The 17,006-nt window shown below is 48.1% G+C and overlaps 1 protein-coding gene across 1 annotated transcript in view; it reads left to right on the top strand.

The window, feature by feature from the left end:
• The first annotated feature begins 403 nt into the window (after positions 1–403).
• The window catches only part of LOC147676777 (uncharacterized), a 471,331-nt gene continuing 454,728 nt past the window's right edge, over positions 404–17,006 (top strand). The window contains exon 1 of the mRNA XM_086945210.1: positions 404–528. Coding sequence (XP_086801336.1) covers positions 505–528 — 24 coding nt within the window. The 5' untranslated portion in view covers positions 404–504. The remainder of the gene's footprint in view (positions 529–17,006) is intronic.

Here is a 17,006-nt window from a genome sequence, read left to right as displayed (position 1 = left end):
CCCCGCCAGGAAGTCCGTTAGTCATTGTAAATTTGTAATATTTATCTATTTTTGTACATTCCTTGCTTGCTGTGTTTGATATTGTGTTCCTTTTGCTATTTTTGTCCGTTATAAAATGAATACATAAATAAATAAAAGGTGTCAAAAAGAACTATATCTCGTTTCGTTTTCAAAGACATACAAATGATTAGTTTAGTAATCTGCTCTCACGCAGCTGCAATTATTAACATCTATCTTTCGCTAGTATGCAACGCAATTGTTAAATTGCATTAACTGCTTCGCAATGCCACACTCAGGAGAGGTCATCCCCTTAATTACAGAGCTGTCTTTTCTGAGCATGTTTTTTTATTAGTATCTCATGCTCTGCGCATGAGCAGTAGAGCTGTACCGTTTGCTCATATCGCACCGAGGAGGAACTATTTAGTATATCACAGTTCTTCCTTGCAGTCTACTTTTTCCTATTGGTTGTACTGCGAAGAATACATTCAGGATTATCGGGAAAAAATGCCCCACCAAGAATCAGATGAGGTAAGACAGACGTGCCTTTTTTTTAAATTTAATGTGTGTGGACCTTAGAGGAGCATCTCTATTTTTATATAGATCCGAACTCGACCTGAAGTTATTGACACCAGTTACGTAACATATTAATTTTTGGTAGGCACAGGGGAGATCAAGTGATTTTCTCAGAATCACAGGATTGAGCCAACGCTGGAATCTGGTTCCCCAGCTTCAAAGTGGGCAGCTCGGGCCGTTAGCCAACATCCTCTTTACCAGCTGCCTTTAGACATTATCTCTAGCTTTGCAGTACAACTTTTAGATTTTAAATCAGATTTAGATACAATAAACCATAGAATATTTCATTGGATTAATACTGTTGTGGCGGCTGTGTGTATAATCTGCCGATCTCAAGTCCGGATCTTGGTACATACACAAAGGCAACTCCTTATTTTAACTGTTTCACCCTGACTGATTTCTACGAATCACTCCTTACATAATAATGTTAATCGTTTTATATAGCACTTTATACTTCACTCCTGCCGTTTCTAAGCGCCGGACCTCTAAAGGATGTTATTATTAATCAACTTAATGGTCGTCACTGGTCTTAACACCTTGGGTGCTAAGGCTTTTCCCCCTCCTGTGCTGAAGCCTGAGATTTCCCATTGTTCATGACAAAGCCAGCTCGTCATAAGCACAGGGCAGGTAACACCCATGACGAGCTGGCTTTGTCATCAGCACTGATTAAATATGCACACTTTCGTAAGAAGGTATATAACGAAAAATGTAAACACACTGTTCCATCACAAAGGACAGAATTACAAACACCAGTACTCACCCACACGTACTGTGTTCTCCTACCATCACTCATTCAGGGATTTCTGAATGCTGATCTTCATGCAGGGTATTTTGCTGCCCTCAATACTTTTCTATTTTAGTTTTTTGTAGGATATATGTAGTTTGCTTGGCAAATCATGCTTATGGCCCTTGAGCCAGAAGCCCATGATCTACAGTAGTGATTCTTAACCTGTGGGAAACCTATTCAGTGTGTCGAACCTGCTTAGAACATTTAATGATATATTAACATATTAATATAGTGTCTATAAATAAAGAAGCAAAATGTCAAATTGAAAAATGTAAAACGTTCTGTAAATGTGAAGGAATCTAAAAATGGATGATAAAAATTAAGTCTGTATCCTCAGATTGATTTGTGAGAACAGTGCAAGTGCATCAAACAGAATATAGTATGGAGGACGAGTGGCCTTAATTGAATTTAGAAAAGCTTCAATATTCCAATTAAAATTAAAACTTTGTTTTATTTGTTTGTGAAATCATTTTTTAATAAATGTCAGTATTTGCGTTTTTGCTTGATAAATGCTTGTTTCTATATTTTGAGTGTATTGTTTTGCAGTTCAAATTATTGAAAATGCTTAGGCCGGGGTCCCTGAATTCTAGTAATGGCTCAGTTGGTCACTGGATTCAAATAGTGGTTCTGTGAGGCCTGGGGGCCTGGGTTCCAGTAATGATTAATTTGGGGGCCACAGAAGTCATATATTCAAGAATCATTGGTCTAGCATATTTAGTGGGACTCACAATGGTTCTGGTGCCATCTCCTGTGAGTTTGATCTAGTCTATATCAATCAACACCATCATTTGTTTTTATCATATGGAGCAGGTAGTAGGCTGTCCAAGATCGTTCCTCTTAAAGTTAAAAAGATGAGCCCTAGGAAGTACTGGCACGATTGGATACCTTTGACATAAGCTTCCTCGAATCCAGAAACAACTTTAATTTGACCACAAAAGTAGAGAGTGGGGCAAGCTTCCATTGGCAAACCTGGAGCAGGTAGAAAGTAGGCTGTAAAAGATCGTCCCTCTCAAAGTTAAAAAGATGAGCCCTAGGAATTACTGCAAAAACAACAGTTGATGGACAGAATACAGAACAATGTCATACATTCACCCCAGTACAGAGATCTGGGCCTAAATCCATCGTTTTTTTGCACTCCACACCACCCCAGTTCAGACATGGGCACATGCAAATCAGCCTTGACCCTGTGCCACATGGGAACAGTCCAGCCTGAACTGCCAAGCCATGTCTTCTGTCATATAGATATGCTATGCCTATATGGTGTGTTAAGTTAGCATGAGCTTATTAGGAGTTTAAACGCCATCTTACCTTTCTGCTGCTTCTGCACACAACACATATCTGTTGCTTTAGCTTTGAGCCTAGTAGAGTGTTTTGATTCACGCGAGAATAATATGTTGTTACTCTGATATCAGCCTTGCTTGGTGAGCTGTGTCTGTACAGTGAGTGCTGAAACCTTCAAGGATATCTCAACACAGTGGTTGTTGTGAGGTCTGATCTTCGCACGTTCCTAGACATAACATACATGCAGCTGCGGCCCAATTCTGTCTTTAGGCTGGTTTTATATTGCTTTGCACAGAGCATACAAACACACTTGAAGGTGCTTTGCATGCAGAGAGCTGGTGGAAGATGATGTGATCCCTTACCACTAGGATCTGAGGTATGGGCCCGCCCTGCTAAAACCCAAAGAGACCTTCTTAGATATAAAATAATATACTAGCTAGGGAGGGTGAGAATTAGGTGTTATTGAACCCTATTCGTTTTAGCATTTTACCATGCTTTCACCTTTTGTATTCTATGGACTAGTGACTATGCTGATTACTTTGTTTCTTATAATATGTTTGCTTGTATTAGCTAAGATACTGCGCTTGAAAACACTGCATTAGTAAATAAACATTTCAAATGTGCACGCGTCCTCATTTACTCCTTGTTCTGGATTGAAATGATTGAAATGATTGTATAACGAAAGAGTGTTCATGTGTTCCACGTTACCTGAGGTGTACTAAGTCCATGTTCTGGTTTGTCTAAGCATTGGGAGTTTGTGATAACCAATGGGACACTGTAGCTAGTCTGGTAGGGGATTTTGGGTACTAAGGTGAGTTTTGGTACACCCTAATTCACTGAGGTTCCAAGTCTCTATGCACAGTTCTGTATGAGAACGGAATCCCTGCGACATGGCGCCCAACCGTTGGTGGTCTTATTACATGACACTTGAGTAGTACAGTATTCAGTCCTTACCCCCTCGCTATTGTTTCCGGAAAACGGTGGTGTCGGACAAACCTACCTATATTCGTATAGGTCTTTTCAAGCTTGAATTTTTCTAAAACGGTTTCCTTGAATTACTACTCAGTTGTGCTACAAGGTTTACTTTGTACCTTTTTCTTTCTGTGTCGCTATGGCCGCGGTAAACATTCCGCAACATAGTCGCATTGCGGTGCGCAATCATTTGCAGACTTATAATGTTCCCGTGGATGGCATGGCCGTGATTATGGTGGTGAGTGCAGAGGTAGCATACCCTTACGAGATCTTTCATTCGTGGGTGACCTTCCCGGTTGTGAACGCAAATACTACTGTGTTCGACACGTACACTCCCACGGCTGTGCCACAGGAATATACTCCATATAGGGCACAGGAAATTCCTATAGATACTTGGTGTTGGAACTGGGGTAGCCTGGCCTAGGGCAAGACTAACATATCAGAGGCACAATGTAAAGGTTGCAAACCACCCAACAGTAAAATCACGCAATAGCACTCAAAAAGAAAACGCTACACCAAAAATGTGGAAAAATAAGTACTGCTTTATAAAAATAATATACTCTTCGGTTTCAAATTATACAGGGTAAGACATTTCAGTTCTTCTCAGAAATAACAATTATACCTTTGATCTAGAGAAGTAATAAGGCTCTTCCTGCTGTGGAAAAATTACAGTTCAAAAACATTCAGTTGTCATGAGTTCAGAAATGCTTACTTTTGAAATTGAAATTATCTCAATAGGATTACGCTAAGCAGTGACACTTTGCATTAATAATCAATGATATTAATATATTTCATCACTTTAACTTGCCAAATCACTGGCTACCGTGTTAAGATCTCTCTCCCCTTATCTGCACCTAAATACAGCTCTAGAATGCACACTCAACGTGGAGAATGGGAAACTCATTAAACCTCCAGGAACATCAATTACCTCTATAAGTTTCAGCAGGGCGAGGGGTTCAGAATTGGCCTTAATCAGACCTGTCCCAAATAAAGGAGGAGGTCTGGAAATATTCCCTCACCTACTGGTACTCCACTTAAGAGAGAAGATGACTTGGTTATCTAACACCTTCTAAGCACTAGATCCTGTGCATAGTAACATTTCCCAAGAGGGCACAGCACCTTCCTTCCTCACCCCCACTCTCCTTACTGTCTCCGTGGCAGTTCTGCCACAGTCCTCCGGCTTCTGACTGACAGCCGGCCTCTGATGAATCTGCCCCGCTTCCCTGACCAGCTTCTTAGTCTGGGGCTGGCGCGGGGGAAAGTTAAGGCCTCAACTGTAGAAATCTGCCTGGTTTCTCTCCCCTTCCCTACTGCTCAGCGCGGCTCCTCCGTGTTGCGCTTCATCAGGGAAAGGGGGTAACTGACGCAGAAGAAGCGCCAAAGCCGGCTCCCTCGCCGATCGTTTCTCAGGCAATCTGGGCGTTCCTCACTCCGGTTCCTCCGCGCAGATGCGGGGGAGTAGTGTTGCCGGCTGGGAGTCGGTCCTGCGCGCCTGACGCTGGAAGCGTCTTCCGAAGGGGAGGGGGGCCTGCTCACCTCGCAGAACGCCTCACAAGCTGGGGCATGCGCGGACCTGACGCTGGAAGCGTCTCTTGCAGGGCCTGCTCACTTCGCCTCACAGATGCAGATTAAGGCAGCGCGGGCGCGAGGGACTAGTGTTCCCGCTTGGCGCCGCGCTGTCACCGCTCTTTCGCCCACAGTTCCTCCCCTCACCTGGCTTCAGGGGAGAACGCTGCACAGAGCGGAACGCTCTCTCCTCAGGGTCACAAAGGCTCCGCAGCCACTTGCCTCTTCCTCAAAGCTTCGGGGACACCACAGAGCGCCACACCTGGCTGGAATCTGCTCCCTGCTCAACACTGGTAGGTGAAGCTCTGATTCAGGGAAATTAGGAAAGTCTCCCAGCAAGGGCGTTCCACTAGGGATCAATAGGGCCAAGGCTTAGAGGGGGGCTTCCACCACAATCAGATCGATCTCTTCAGCAGAAGAAGGTGGTTGGGAGGGATTGGTCAGGGGTTGAAGGGGGAACGTCTCTCTGTAGTGGCTGTCTGTCACAAGGACAAACTAACTGCTCCCAGTGCGTCCTCCTCCTCTCACCACTGCCTCACTCCTCCACTCTCTGGTCAGCACAAAATGGCTTCCCAACCTCTGCCCTTATATAGACAACCCCCACAGAGTCCAGTAGGGTCCAGAAGGTTCTGGAAGGCCTAATGTTATCCTATGGGGCTGACTAAGGTGTGGCAGTTGGAAACAGTTAGGGCCCTCCATTTTGTGACTTACAGGAGTTTCCTGACAGAACAGGCCTCTGGGCCTGAGGTAAAAAACTATGAGGGACAAAAGAACACCTATCCCCTTGGCCAACACCTATAAAAAGTCAGTGGACAAAAATTCTCAAGGGTATGAGGGGCAAAAAGGGGACAAAATAAATAATAAATAGGAGGGACTACGTCAAAAAGTCAGACAGGTCTAACACGCGTCCCCCCCAGCTGAAAGTGGGGAGAACTACCCAACCCCTTGGGAGTCCTCATCACTAAGGCGGAAATACCTGGAGAGACCGTCTGCATTGGCGTGGTCCACTCCGGGCCGATGTTCCACCCGGAAGTCCATTCCCTGTAGGGAGATGGACCACCTCAACAACTTGGGATTTTCCCCCTTCGTTTCCATCAGCCAACGAAGGGGTCGGTGGTCAGTCTGAACCAGGAAGTGCGAGCCAAAGAGGTATGGCCGCAGCTTCTTCAGAGCCCACACCACCGAAAAAGCTTCCCTCTCAATGGCACTCCACTTCTGTTCCCGGGGAAGCAGTCTCCTGGATAAGAAGACTACAGGTTGATCCAGGCCCTCTTCATTTAGTTGCGATAACACTGCCCCAATGCCATGTTCTGATGCATCTGTTTGGACAATGAACTCCTTGGAGAAGTCTGGGGCCTTCAGGACCGGTGCCGCACACATTGCCTGTTTCAATTTCTCGAAAGCTTGCTGACAAGCTCCCGTCCAAACTACCCGTCGAGGTTGTTTCTTGGAGGTGAGTTCTGTGAGGGGCGCTACAATAGTGCCATACCCCTTCACAAAGCGTCGGTAGTAGCCTGTGAGGCCCAGGAAAGCTCGGACCTCAGTCTGTGTCTTGGGGGGTTCCCAGGCCATGATTGCCTCAATCTTTGCCTGCAGGGGCTGCACAGTCCCCCTACCCACCAAGTGTCCAAGGTACACAACCGACCCCTGCCCAATCTGGCATTTGCTGGCTTTGATTGTCAATCTAGCTTGTTTCAGGGCCTGGAGAACTGCTTGCAAATGCTGCAAATGGTCCTCCCAACTGCTACTGAAGACAGCAATGTCATCCAAGTAAGCAGCAGAGAAACTCTCCAATCCAGAGAGGACCTGGTTCACCAGCCGCTGAAATGTGCCAGGGGCGTTCTTGAGCCCAAAGGGCATCACACAGAACTGGTAGTGTCCCTCAGGTGTGGAGAAGGCTGACCTTTCCCTTGCTCCATCTGTCAAGGAGATCTGCCAGTACCCTGAAGTGAGGTCAAAGGTACTCAGATATTGGGCAGCTCCTAGCCGGTCAATCAATTCATCCGCCCTAGGGATCGGATGAGCATCAGTCTTTGTCACTGAATTCAGTCCTCGGTAATCCACACAGAACCTCAGTTCGGGTATGGTGCCTGGTGGTGCGGCTTTTGGCACGAGCACCACCGGACTGGACCAAGGGCTGTTGGAAGGTTCAATTACTCCCAGCTCTAGCATCTTGGCAACCTCTCCATGGATGCTAGCCTTCACCTTGTCAGACAGCCGGTAGGTCTTCGACTTCACTGGTGGGCTGTCTCCTGTGTCCACATCATGGGTACACAGGTGAGTCCTTCCCGGGACAAGGGAGAACAACGAAGACTACTGCTCCAGGATCTGGCGGCAGTCCTCCCGCTGCTCAGGAGTTAAAGTAGGAGAGAGAATCACTCCCTCCACTGACCCATCCTTCTCTTCGACGAAAAGAGATCTGGGAGAGGTTCGCTTTCCGCTTCCTCTTCCCCGTCAGTCACCATCATCAACATGACTTCGGGCCTCTCATGGTGGGGTTTGAGACGGTTGGCATGCAGCACCCGTAGGGGCTGTCGAGGGGTCTTAAGGTCCACCAGGTATGTGGCCTTACCCTTCTTCTCCAACACCTCAAAGGGGCCTGTCCAGCGATCCTGGAGGGCGCTAAGCTCTCCAGGCTCCATCACCCACACTTTCTGTCCAGGCTCCAGTTCCACCTGGTGAGCATTGTGGTCATACCACTCCTTCATGACTGCCTGGCTGGCCTCCAAGTTGTCAGAAGCTTGCTTCCACAACTTCGCCATTTGGCTCCTGAAGGCCAGCATGTAGCTCACCACATCCTGGGGGGGTTTCCTGGGAGACTTCTCCCAACCATCCTTCACCAGGCTGAGAGGACCGCGTACAGGGTGCCCATACAGAAGCTCAAAGGGGCTGAAGCCCACTCCCTTCTGGGGCACTTCCCTGTAGGAAAAGAGTAAACAGGGTAGGAGGACGTCCCATTTCCTCCGCAGGCTTTCGGGCAGACTTCTGATCATGCCCTTCAAGGTCTTATTAAACCTCTCAACCAGTCCATTCGACTGGGGGTGATAAGGAGTGGTGAACCGGTAGGTCACTCCACACTCCTTCCACATTGCCCGCATATAAGCTGACATGAAGTTGGTCCCCCTGTCAGACACAACTTCCTTGGGAAATCCCACTCGGGTAAAGATTCCCATTAGGGCTCTTGCCACTACAGGTGCAGTGACTGTCCTCAGAGGTATTGCCTCTGGGTACCGTGTGGCATGATCCACCAGAACCAGGATAAACCTGTGACCAGCTGTTGTTGGTGGATCCAAAGGCCCTACAATGTCGATGCCCACCCTCTCAAAGGGTGTGCTAACGACTGGAAGTGGTTCCAGGGGAGCCTTTAGCTTCACCCCTGTTTTCCCACTGGCCTGGCAGGTTACACATGTCCGACAGTAAGTGTTGGACGCCACTTTCATCTGAGGCCAGTAAAAGTGGAGGACAAGCCGTGCAAAGGTCTTGTCCTGGCCTAAGTGTCCTGCCAGGGGTATGGCATGAGCCAATTCCAAAAGAAAGGCTCGGTACTGTTGCGGGACTACCAAGGCCCTTGATGAACCAGGCAAGGCTACCTTGGGTTCACTGTAGAGGAGTCCATCCTCCCAGTAAATATGGTAATGTCCCGTAACATCACCTGCTGCTTGGGCTTCAGCCTGTCGCCTCAGTCCCTCAAGGGTGGGGCACTCCCTCTGCCCCTTACAGAATTCCTCTCTGGTAGGACCTCCCTCCACATGCCACTCCGCAGGGATGGGTAAATCCTCCAGAGAGTCTACTTCCCCCTCCACGGACTCCTGGTCCACCACCGCAGGTGGCCGATCTGTCACATGGGGTGTGGAAGCCGGAGCAGGCTTTCTCTGTCTCCGGGTCTGTCCCTTCTTAGCAGCGGGTTGGGCCATTGTTCCAGGCTCCAACCCAGGCGAACTCCCTCTCCGGGCAGTCGCAGACCGTGTGCTGACACAGGCCCAGTCAGGTGTACCCAGCATCGCAGAATGCGTCCGGTATTCCACCTCTCTCCAAGTGTTGTGTTCCATGTCATTCCCCAACAGACAATCGACTGGCACGGCAGGGCTTACGGCAACTCGAAGTGAACCTGCAACCCCCTCCCACTCAAAGGGAACCTCAGCCACTGGATAGTGGCCCATTCTGCCGTCAGCCATCGCGGCGGGGTGGAGTACATTAGGAACAACCTGCTCTGGAGACACCAGCTGACTTCTCACCATAGTCATACTGGCTCCTGTATCTCCCAGAGCCTCCCCTCTCTGGCCATTGATGGTAACCCATTGCCCATACTTTGTAGTATTTGGGGGCACCTGGATCTTTGGAACCATCTCCCGCTCTCCCAGGGACACTAAGGTGACACCCGCCCACTCACCCCCCTTATCTAAGGGCAACTCCTCCCCGAGCGCTACACTAGCTACTCCCGGTGACTTTCCTCCGGTGGGAGGGGGTGGTCTCTTTGGGCATCTGACATCCCCCTTATAATGTCCAACACCACCACATTCAAAACAGTGGAGAACCCTTGGCTGCTGGCTTTGGCCAGGATTAGGGTTTCTGGGCGGGTTTGCCCTAGGGGTGAAACCTGCTCCCTTCCCTTGGAAGTTATTTTGGGGACCTTTAGAGAACTCTTTCTTTTTCTCTCCCCCCTCCTTCTTCTGGGGGGCGCCCTGTCCGGCTTTTTGAGATTCCCCTCCAGTCCCCTTGGAGGACACCCGGGTACTTGCCCAGATGTCCGCCTCCTCTGCAAGCTTCCGGGGATTGGTCAGCTTGCTGTCCACCAGGTGTTGGCGCAGCTCGGGAAAACATTTCTGGAGGAGGTGTTCTCTCAAAAATAGATCGTACAGCCCCTCATAATCTTTTACCTCACTGCCCTTGACCCAACCCTCTAAGGCCTTTCTGGCGTAATCAAGGAAGTCCACCCAGTTCTGAGTGCTTAATTTGTGGCTCCCCCTGAACTTCTGTCGGTACCTTTCTGGGGTAAGCCCGAACTTCCTTAACAACGCCAGCTTCATGGTGGGGTAGTTTGTTTGTTCCTCTGGTTCCAGGGCCAGCAAGGTGTCCCGACCAGCAGGAGGCATGTACTTATACAAACTACACCCCCAGTGCTTCTCCTGCTCCCCATGAACCCTCAGAGAAACCTCATAAGCAGCCAGCCACTTAGCTATATCGTCCCCCTGACTGAAGCTCGCTATCAGGTCTTTTGGTAAATAGGGTTTGGTCTCCCTGGCTGTCTCCTTTGGTTCGCTGCCACCATTCCTTTCAGGAGAGGACCCCGTCGCAGACTTTGGAGCTCCAGTTCCTTCAGTCTGAACTCGTGGGCCATCCTCCTCTCCTCTTTCTCCTGCTCCAACTTAGCCAACTCCCACCTCAACTGTCTTTTCTCCCTCCTATCGGTGAGCTCGGCTTCCGTTAAGCTTCCCCCAGAGACGCTACTGCCCCTTCTGAAGTAGGACACTGGTCCTGGGAGTAAGTTTTCCCCCTCAGAGCGGAATAAACCTTCTACCCCCCCCACCGTGTCCTGGTCGGCCTCTTCATCCTCCTCCTTCTTTTCTTGGTGTGCCTCCACCCAAGCCCTAAGACTGGTCTGGAGCTCCCCCTTCCTGGCACCATGTTTGAAAAATACCCCCATTTGCTGGCAGAACATTTTCAACTGTGACACAGAATAGACTTCTAGGTTTTCCATAGCGAACTCCATTGTGAGTCAGGCAAACCTATATAACACACCAGAAATTTCAGAGTTGCAAGGGCAACCTAAAGCCACCTCCACCCACCACCAGGAACAAATTTGGAAAAATCAAAAAGACAAATTGGGAGGGCCGCAAGGAGAAAACTCCTGGTGTAGGTTTAGTGTATTACGTTGAATTACTATTGAGTAGCTGCAACCAAGTCAGTATCCCACCGCTAGGCACCAATATGTTGGAACTGGGGTAGCCTGGCCAGCAAGGGCGTTCCACTAGGGATCAATGGGGCCAAGGCTTAGAGGGGGGCTTCCACCACAATCAGATCGATCTCTTCAGCAGAAGAAGGTGGTTGGGAGGGATTGGTCAGGGGTTGAAGGGGGAACATCTCCCTGTAGTGGCTGTCTGTCACAAGGACAAACTAACTGCTCCCAGTGCGTCCTCCTCCTCTCACCACTGCCTCACTCCTCCACTCTCTGGTCAGCATAAAATGGCTTCCCAACCTCTGCCCTTATATAGACAACCCCCACAGAGTCCAGTAGGGTCTAGAAGGTTCTGGAAGGCCTAATGTTATCCTATGGGGCTGACTAAGGTGTGGCAGTTGGAAACAGTTAGGGCCCTCCATTTTGTGACTTACAGGAGTTTCCTGACAGAACAGGCCTCTGGGCCTGAGGTAAAAAACTATGAGGGACAAAAGAACACCTATCCCCTTGGCCAACACCTATAAAAAGTCAGTGGACAAAAATTCTCAAGGGTATGAGGGGCAAAAAGGGGACAAAATAATTAATAAATAGGAGGGACTACGTCAAAAAGTCAGACAGGTCTAACACTTGGCAGCACTGCGTATGGTGTGATGGCGCCCTACCCCATATTTGGCAGCTCCGAGGTTAGGCCCTTTGTCCATTCCAGGCGCAATTTGGCCTGGTTTGGCTGGATTTACGCTTCATCCTCAACATGGGGCATGTACCGTGCTTGTGTTAAGACGACTACATATAGTCGCAATTAGCGTGACTAGGTCGTAAGTGCAATACATAACCTGTAATCTCCCGGGCGGGGCCCCGGGTGGTGCAGCGCTTCCTGCCGGACAGGGCGGAATGAAGCTCAGTCCTGTTATGGTTAACACCATGATGGGCAAGCGCCCCCAGGATAAGGATGATTTTCCTTTCTGGCTTGCCGAGAAGTTTGACCAGCTGGAAGCTGTGTTTCCTAACACGACTCCTGGTGAAAAACACAGGATTCTGACAATTAGCTTACCGAAAGACTTGACCCCTGACATTGGTGACTGTGAGACCTGGGGTAAAACATTTGCGGCGGTCTATACGAGGTGTTACGGCACTCCGTGTATGACTGTCCTGCCGACGGTCCTTAAACGTGTTCAGGATGAGCACGGACCTGAGGCTGCTGTTGAATTGGGTTTGCGCCTCTGTGGCACCTTTGATGTGGTTTCCGATCTCATACTTGCTAATGTCAAGGGGGATGCGGTGAACTTTTAGGTGGCCAATGCTTTGCAGGCAATTCCCGATGCAGAGAAACCCCAACAGTTGGCAAGGATTATTGTGGCGGCTTATAAAACCGTGGGCCGGAATTGTTGGGGTCTCAAGCCTTTTTCTACTAAAGAGAAAAAACAACCCCAAGGGCAGAAGTCAGAAACTGACGAACAGCCCAAGACCAAAAAACAGAATTGGCCGAAAAAACAAAAACAGGGAAAGCAACAACAACAGAGACCGGAGTCTTGTCCTGCGTCTCCATTGCCTGCGCCCCCAGAACGTGTTCATGACTTGCGCAATCGCGCGACGATAAAATCACCTGATCGATTTCAAGTTTCTGATCAACGCTCTCCTCGTTCTTTTCAGGAGTCATCAGCCTCGTCGACCGGTGGTGGAGGAGGCAGCAGGGGTCGGGGTGGCCAGCAAGGACGCGACCAACCCCGCTCGAAAGACAGTAAAGGCAAGCAGGACGACTCTACACCGAAGAGACCCCAGTTTCAGAAAAAGAAGGTTGCTGCTTTAACAGCGAGATATGCCACAGATAGTGAGAACGCAGCTTCAGAATCAGACATGGGCTCTGACCTTGCTGGACAGCACGGCGGAGATTACCATAGTGCGAGAGGCCCTGCGTCCACTACTGAAGGTGACAGCGACTGACCGTTATGTTGTTGTGGAGACAGCTGACACTAGAGTAGCTCCCCCTGACAGACTTTATGAAATAGTTCTATTCATTGAAGGTGACATACAACGTACCATAAAAGGGGTATTTTGGGAGAATCTTACAACTACCTATGACATTTTGTTAGCGGAGGCTGACTGGCCCCCACCTTTTGTTCTCGCAGCTCCAAGAGGGTAGGAGGTAATCCTCCCTTGTTTCGCGCACACAGTCTCTAGGGAGCATGCACTGAATTTTGCAGAAGAGTGGGCTAGAGCCCTTGCGCCGGCTCTGTACCGTACACACTGTGGTTGGGATAAATGTTCCCCACCCCACGAAATACCTTTGTGGTCGCAGCAGCAGCCTCAACCTCAGTATCCCATTAGACGTGAAGCTAAGGCTTCCGTTGCAGACATCCTTGAACAATTGGAATATCAGGGAGTGATTGAAACTTGTGTGTCACCAATGAATAACCCTCTTTTTACTGTAACCAAGCCTGACGGTTCATATCGTTTGGTATTGGATTACCGGCATTTAAACTTGCATTGCCGTACTTGTGCAGTACAGAATACTCACGGCTCTGCATTAGTGGATAGTCTTGTGCGTAAGCGGTTTAAAACCACTCTTGACATATCCAACTGGTTTTATGCCCACCATTTGGATGGTCTCAGTTCCCAATGGACTAGCTTTACTTGCGGAGGTGTGCAAAAACAATTTCGACGTTTACCGATGGGCTATAAAATTGTCCTGGGGTATTTGCTGCCCGCATAGTCTCTCTCTTGGAGAGAATAGACCCTGATGCATGCTCGTATGTGGATGACATTTATCTCACGGACGACGAACTTTGGGAGCATCTGTGTCGAGTTAACCGCATAATTTGTAGCTTTGCGGACTTCGGTTACAAATTTTACTTTGCAAAGTCGCACATTGCAGAGTACACAGTGTTGTTTTTGGGCTACGAGCTCAACAATGAAGGGCGAGGATTGGCTCCTCCCTTCTTGGAGAAATGCACACAACTGCACGCTCCAACAATTCTGAAAAAATTACACTCTTTGCAGGGTTTTTTGAATTTCGGAAGGACATACATTCCGGAATATGCCCAGCGTATCAAGCCTTTGTATGCTTTGATACAACCTACTTTTACCAAATCATGCTGGCTGCCAGAGCACTCAGCTATTCTGCAATCTTTGCAGGCTGGTCTGCTCGCTTCTAAATACTTACTGACTTGTGACAACCACACCAACCTGGTGATAAGAATCGTCCCTGGGGCGGTGGCTTTCACATACCTTACTTTTAACGAAGGAGACACAGTACCTATTGCCTACAAGTCACATTTGTACACTTTGGCTGAAATGCGATTTTCCACTGTGGAGAAAGTTTTAACGGCTGTGCAGATGGCGATTCTTAAAGAACGTGCTCTGTCACAGGGAAAACGCATGTTGGTTGTTACCCCGTGTCCTGATTTAGAGGCAGTTACGAAAGCCAGTGTACCTAATTCTAAAGCTTTGACCCTCGGTGGATACAATGGGCTGCTTCTTTGACATCTCCGGATGTCACGTTTATTTTTGATGCCTCCTTACGGTCGCAGGAGTTTTTGCAATATGAATTTGTTCATCCTGCTCCTTTGGCTATGTGGCCTTTGGAGGATTTCCATTGCATCATATACACTGATGGTTCGGAGCAGTTGCGCATGGTTCTAAACACGCCTACGTTTCCGCATGCGCCATTGTGGTAGGTGCCATGGTGAACGAGTTCAAGTCCAGAGTCGTGCACACGCAGACTCTTGGGGACTGCACCGCACAATTAGCAGAGCTTCGTGCTCTGATGCTTGCATTGGAGTACGCTGATCCTAGTGTGACGACTCTTATTGTAAGTGATTCTTACTACTGTGTCCAGTCTTACAATGAAAACTTGTTCTTTTGGATTCAGAATAATTTTCGTGATTCCAAGGGTAGCACAATAAAACATAAAATTATCTGGGTCCGAGTGGCTGAGCTGAAAGAGCAGTTGCCACTGGTGTTTGTAATTCATACTCTTGGTCATCAGCGCGTTGGAGTCCATGCTGTTGGCAACTCGCTTGCTGATGAAGCAGCGAAATCAGCAGTATTGACATATTTAGTTGCAGCAGTTACACAGTCCAAAAGTAAGATTGATGATGATATCTTGGCGGCTGTTGCTGCCACTGAGAAGGGAGGTAACTATCCTAAGGGATTCCTTTCGAAGTACTCATACCACTTAAGTCCCGATAAGGTTCCTTATGTGAAAATTCCTGACGTTGGTGAGAAATTGATTCCCAACTCGGATCGCAGAAATACATTGATCACAGTGGACCATGAAGGAGTTGCGTCTACGCATGCGGGCGTTTCTGCCACTGTGTCTCAATTGCAACACCGTTTTTGGTGGCGGGGACTGTACAAACAGACGCATGATTATGTCCTTCAATGTGACATTTGCCAGCAGATTAAGCCTTCAACTGCTGCGCGTCCGTCCCAAACACAGTTGTTCATTTCTAATAAACCACTAGGTTGTGTTTATTTAGATCACTGCGGTCCTTTTTCTTCTGATACTGCATATAAGTACGTATTAGTCGCAGTTGATTCATGCACACGCTTTGTATGGGTGTGGCCTCCCCACAGTGCTGATTCACGGGCTGTCATAAGGGATTTGCGTGTCTTTGTAGGGATTTTTGCCTGTGGTACCTTCCATTCGGATCAGGGTCCTGCATTCACCTCTAAGGTGTATAAGGATGCCATGGCTTCAATGGGGGTCCAAGTCAAGTTTTCGTCTCCATACAGACCTGAGGGTAATAGTGTAGTGGAACGAATGAACCGTGACTTAAAGCAATCATTGACAGCTCGAGTTATATGCACTGACAGGAACTGGCTGGCCCATCTCAATGGCGTGCAGCGTGCTCTTAATAATCTCCGTAGAAGGTCTCTGGGTGGGTGGACCCCATACGAAATGCTCTTTGGTATCAAGATGTATGTACCGGACCTTGACAGTCTAGACTCGGTGGCTGTTGCTGGGTCCTTTGACGTAGATGAACATTGCAATGTTTTACAGACTCTACAAAAGACAAGAGACAGTCTTGCAAAGGAACATTTGCCCTCCACTTTGGATGATGCGTTGCAGATCCCGGTAGTTCGCTGACTACCCCAAGTTGGAGAATTGGTTCGGGAGAAGATCGATAACAAGAAAGAATTTGGTCCCTCATACCGTGCTCCAGTTCCTGTACTTGGTGTGAAGGGCACAAGAACAGTCATTTTACCACCACTTCCAGGTCGTAAAGAAAACAGGTATATCTCCATTGACAATGTCAAGATACACAGGGTGGCCGATTCTTCTTAGTATGACACCGGCAGTCTCCTGTCCTTCGATGATGAGAAATTATGTATTGGCCACTGCTTCGAATCCTGAGCCGGAGGAGGCCCTCGAGATGCCTGCAATTTCTAGTCCTTTATTGAGTACATTCCCTGGTACTCAACTTGATGAAACTGACTACACTTACCCAACTGACTTATCGATGCCTGATTTGCAAACTCGTTTGGCCACAGAATCCAGATTTTCATTTGACACTGTTTCACACACATCAGGAAAGCCCTCAAGGTTTAGAGTCTAGGCAAGATTGTTTAAAAAACATTTTTTGATTCCCCCATGGACATATGTTTGGCTGGTGCTTTTTTCAATTGACCTATTTATGTCAATTGGTTTTGTGTTTTATTTTTTCCGGTTCGTTAATGGACACTATGTCAAGGAGAGAACATGCATTCGACATCTAAATGGAACATTGGCACCCCATTCCTCGTCACATTCTGCCCACAGATTGAAGAGAGACTTGGCTTTTGTTAACATAACTGCTTGGCCTGTCCTGGATGGGATAGTATGGGATGCTGTTAAATTTCAAATCCATGGGCCCACTAAAGTTATAATGTCCCTAATGTGCTTAGAGTTAACATGGGGGATGTGGGTAAACAAAAATACGTTCTGATGAT

Source organism: Lissotriton vulgaris, chromosome 12 (assembly GCF_964263255.1).
Source record: "Lissotriton vulgaris chromosome 12, aLisVul1.2, whole genome shotgun sequence".
NCBI classification, from domain to species: domain Eukaryota; kingdom Metazoa; phylum Chordata; class Amphibia; order Caudata; family Salamandridae; genus Lissotriton; species Lissotriton vulgaris.
Note: the sequence above shows the minus strand (reverse complement) of the source record. Positions and strands in the feature narration are given on the sequence as shown.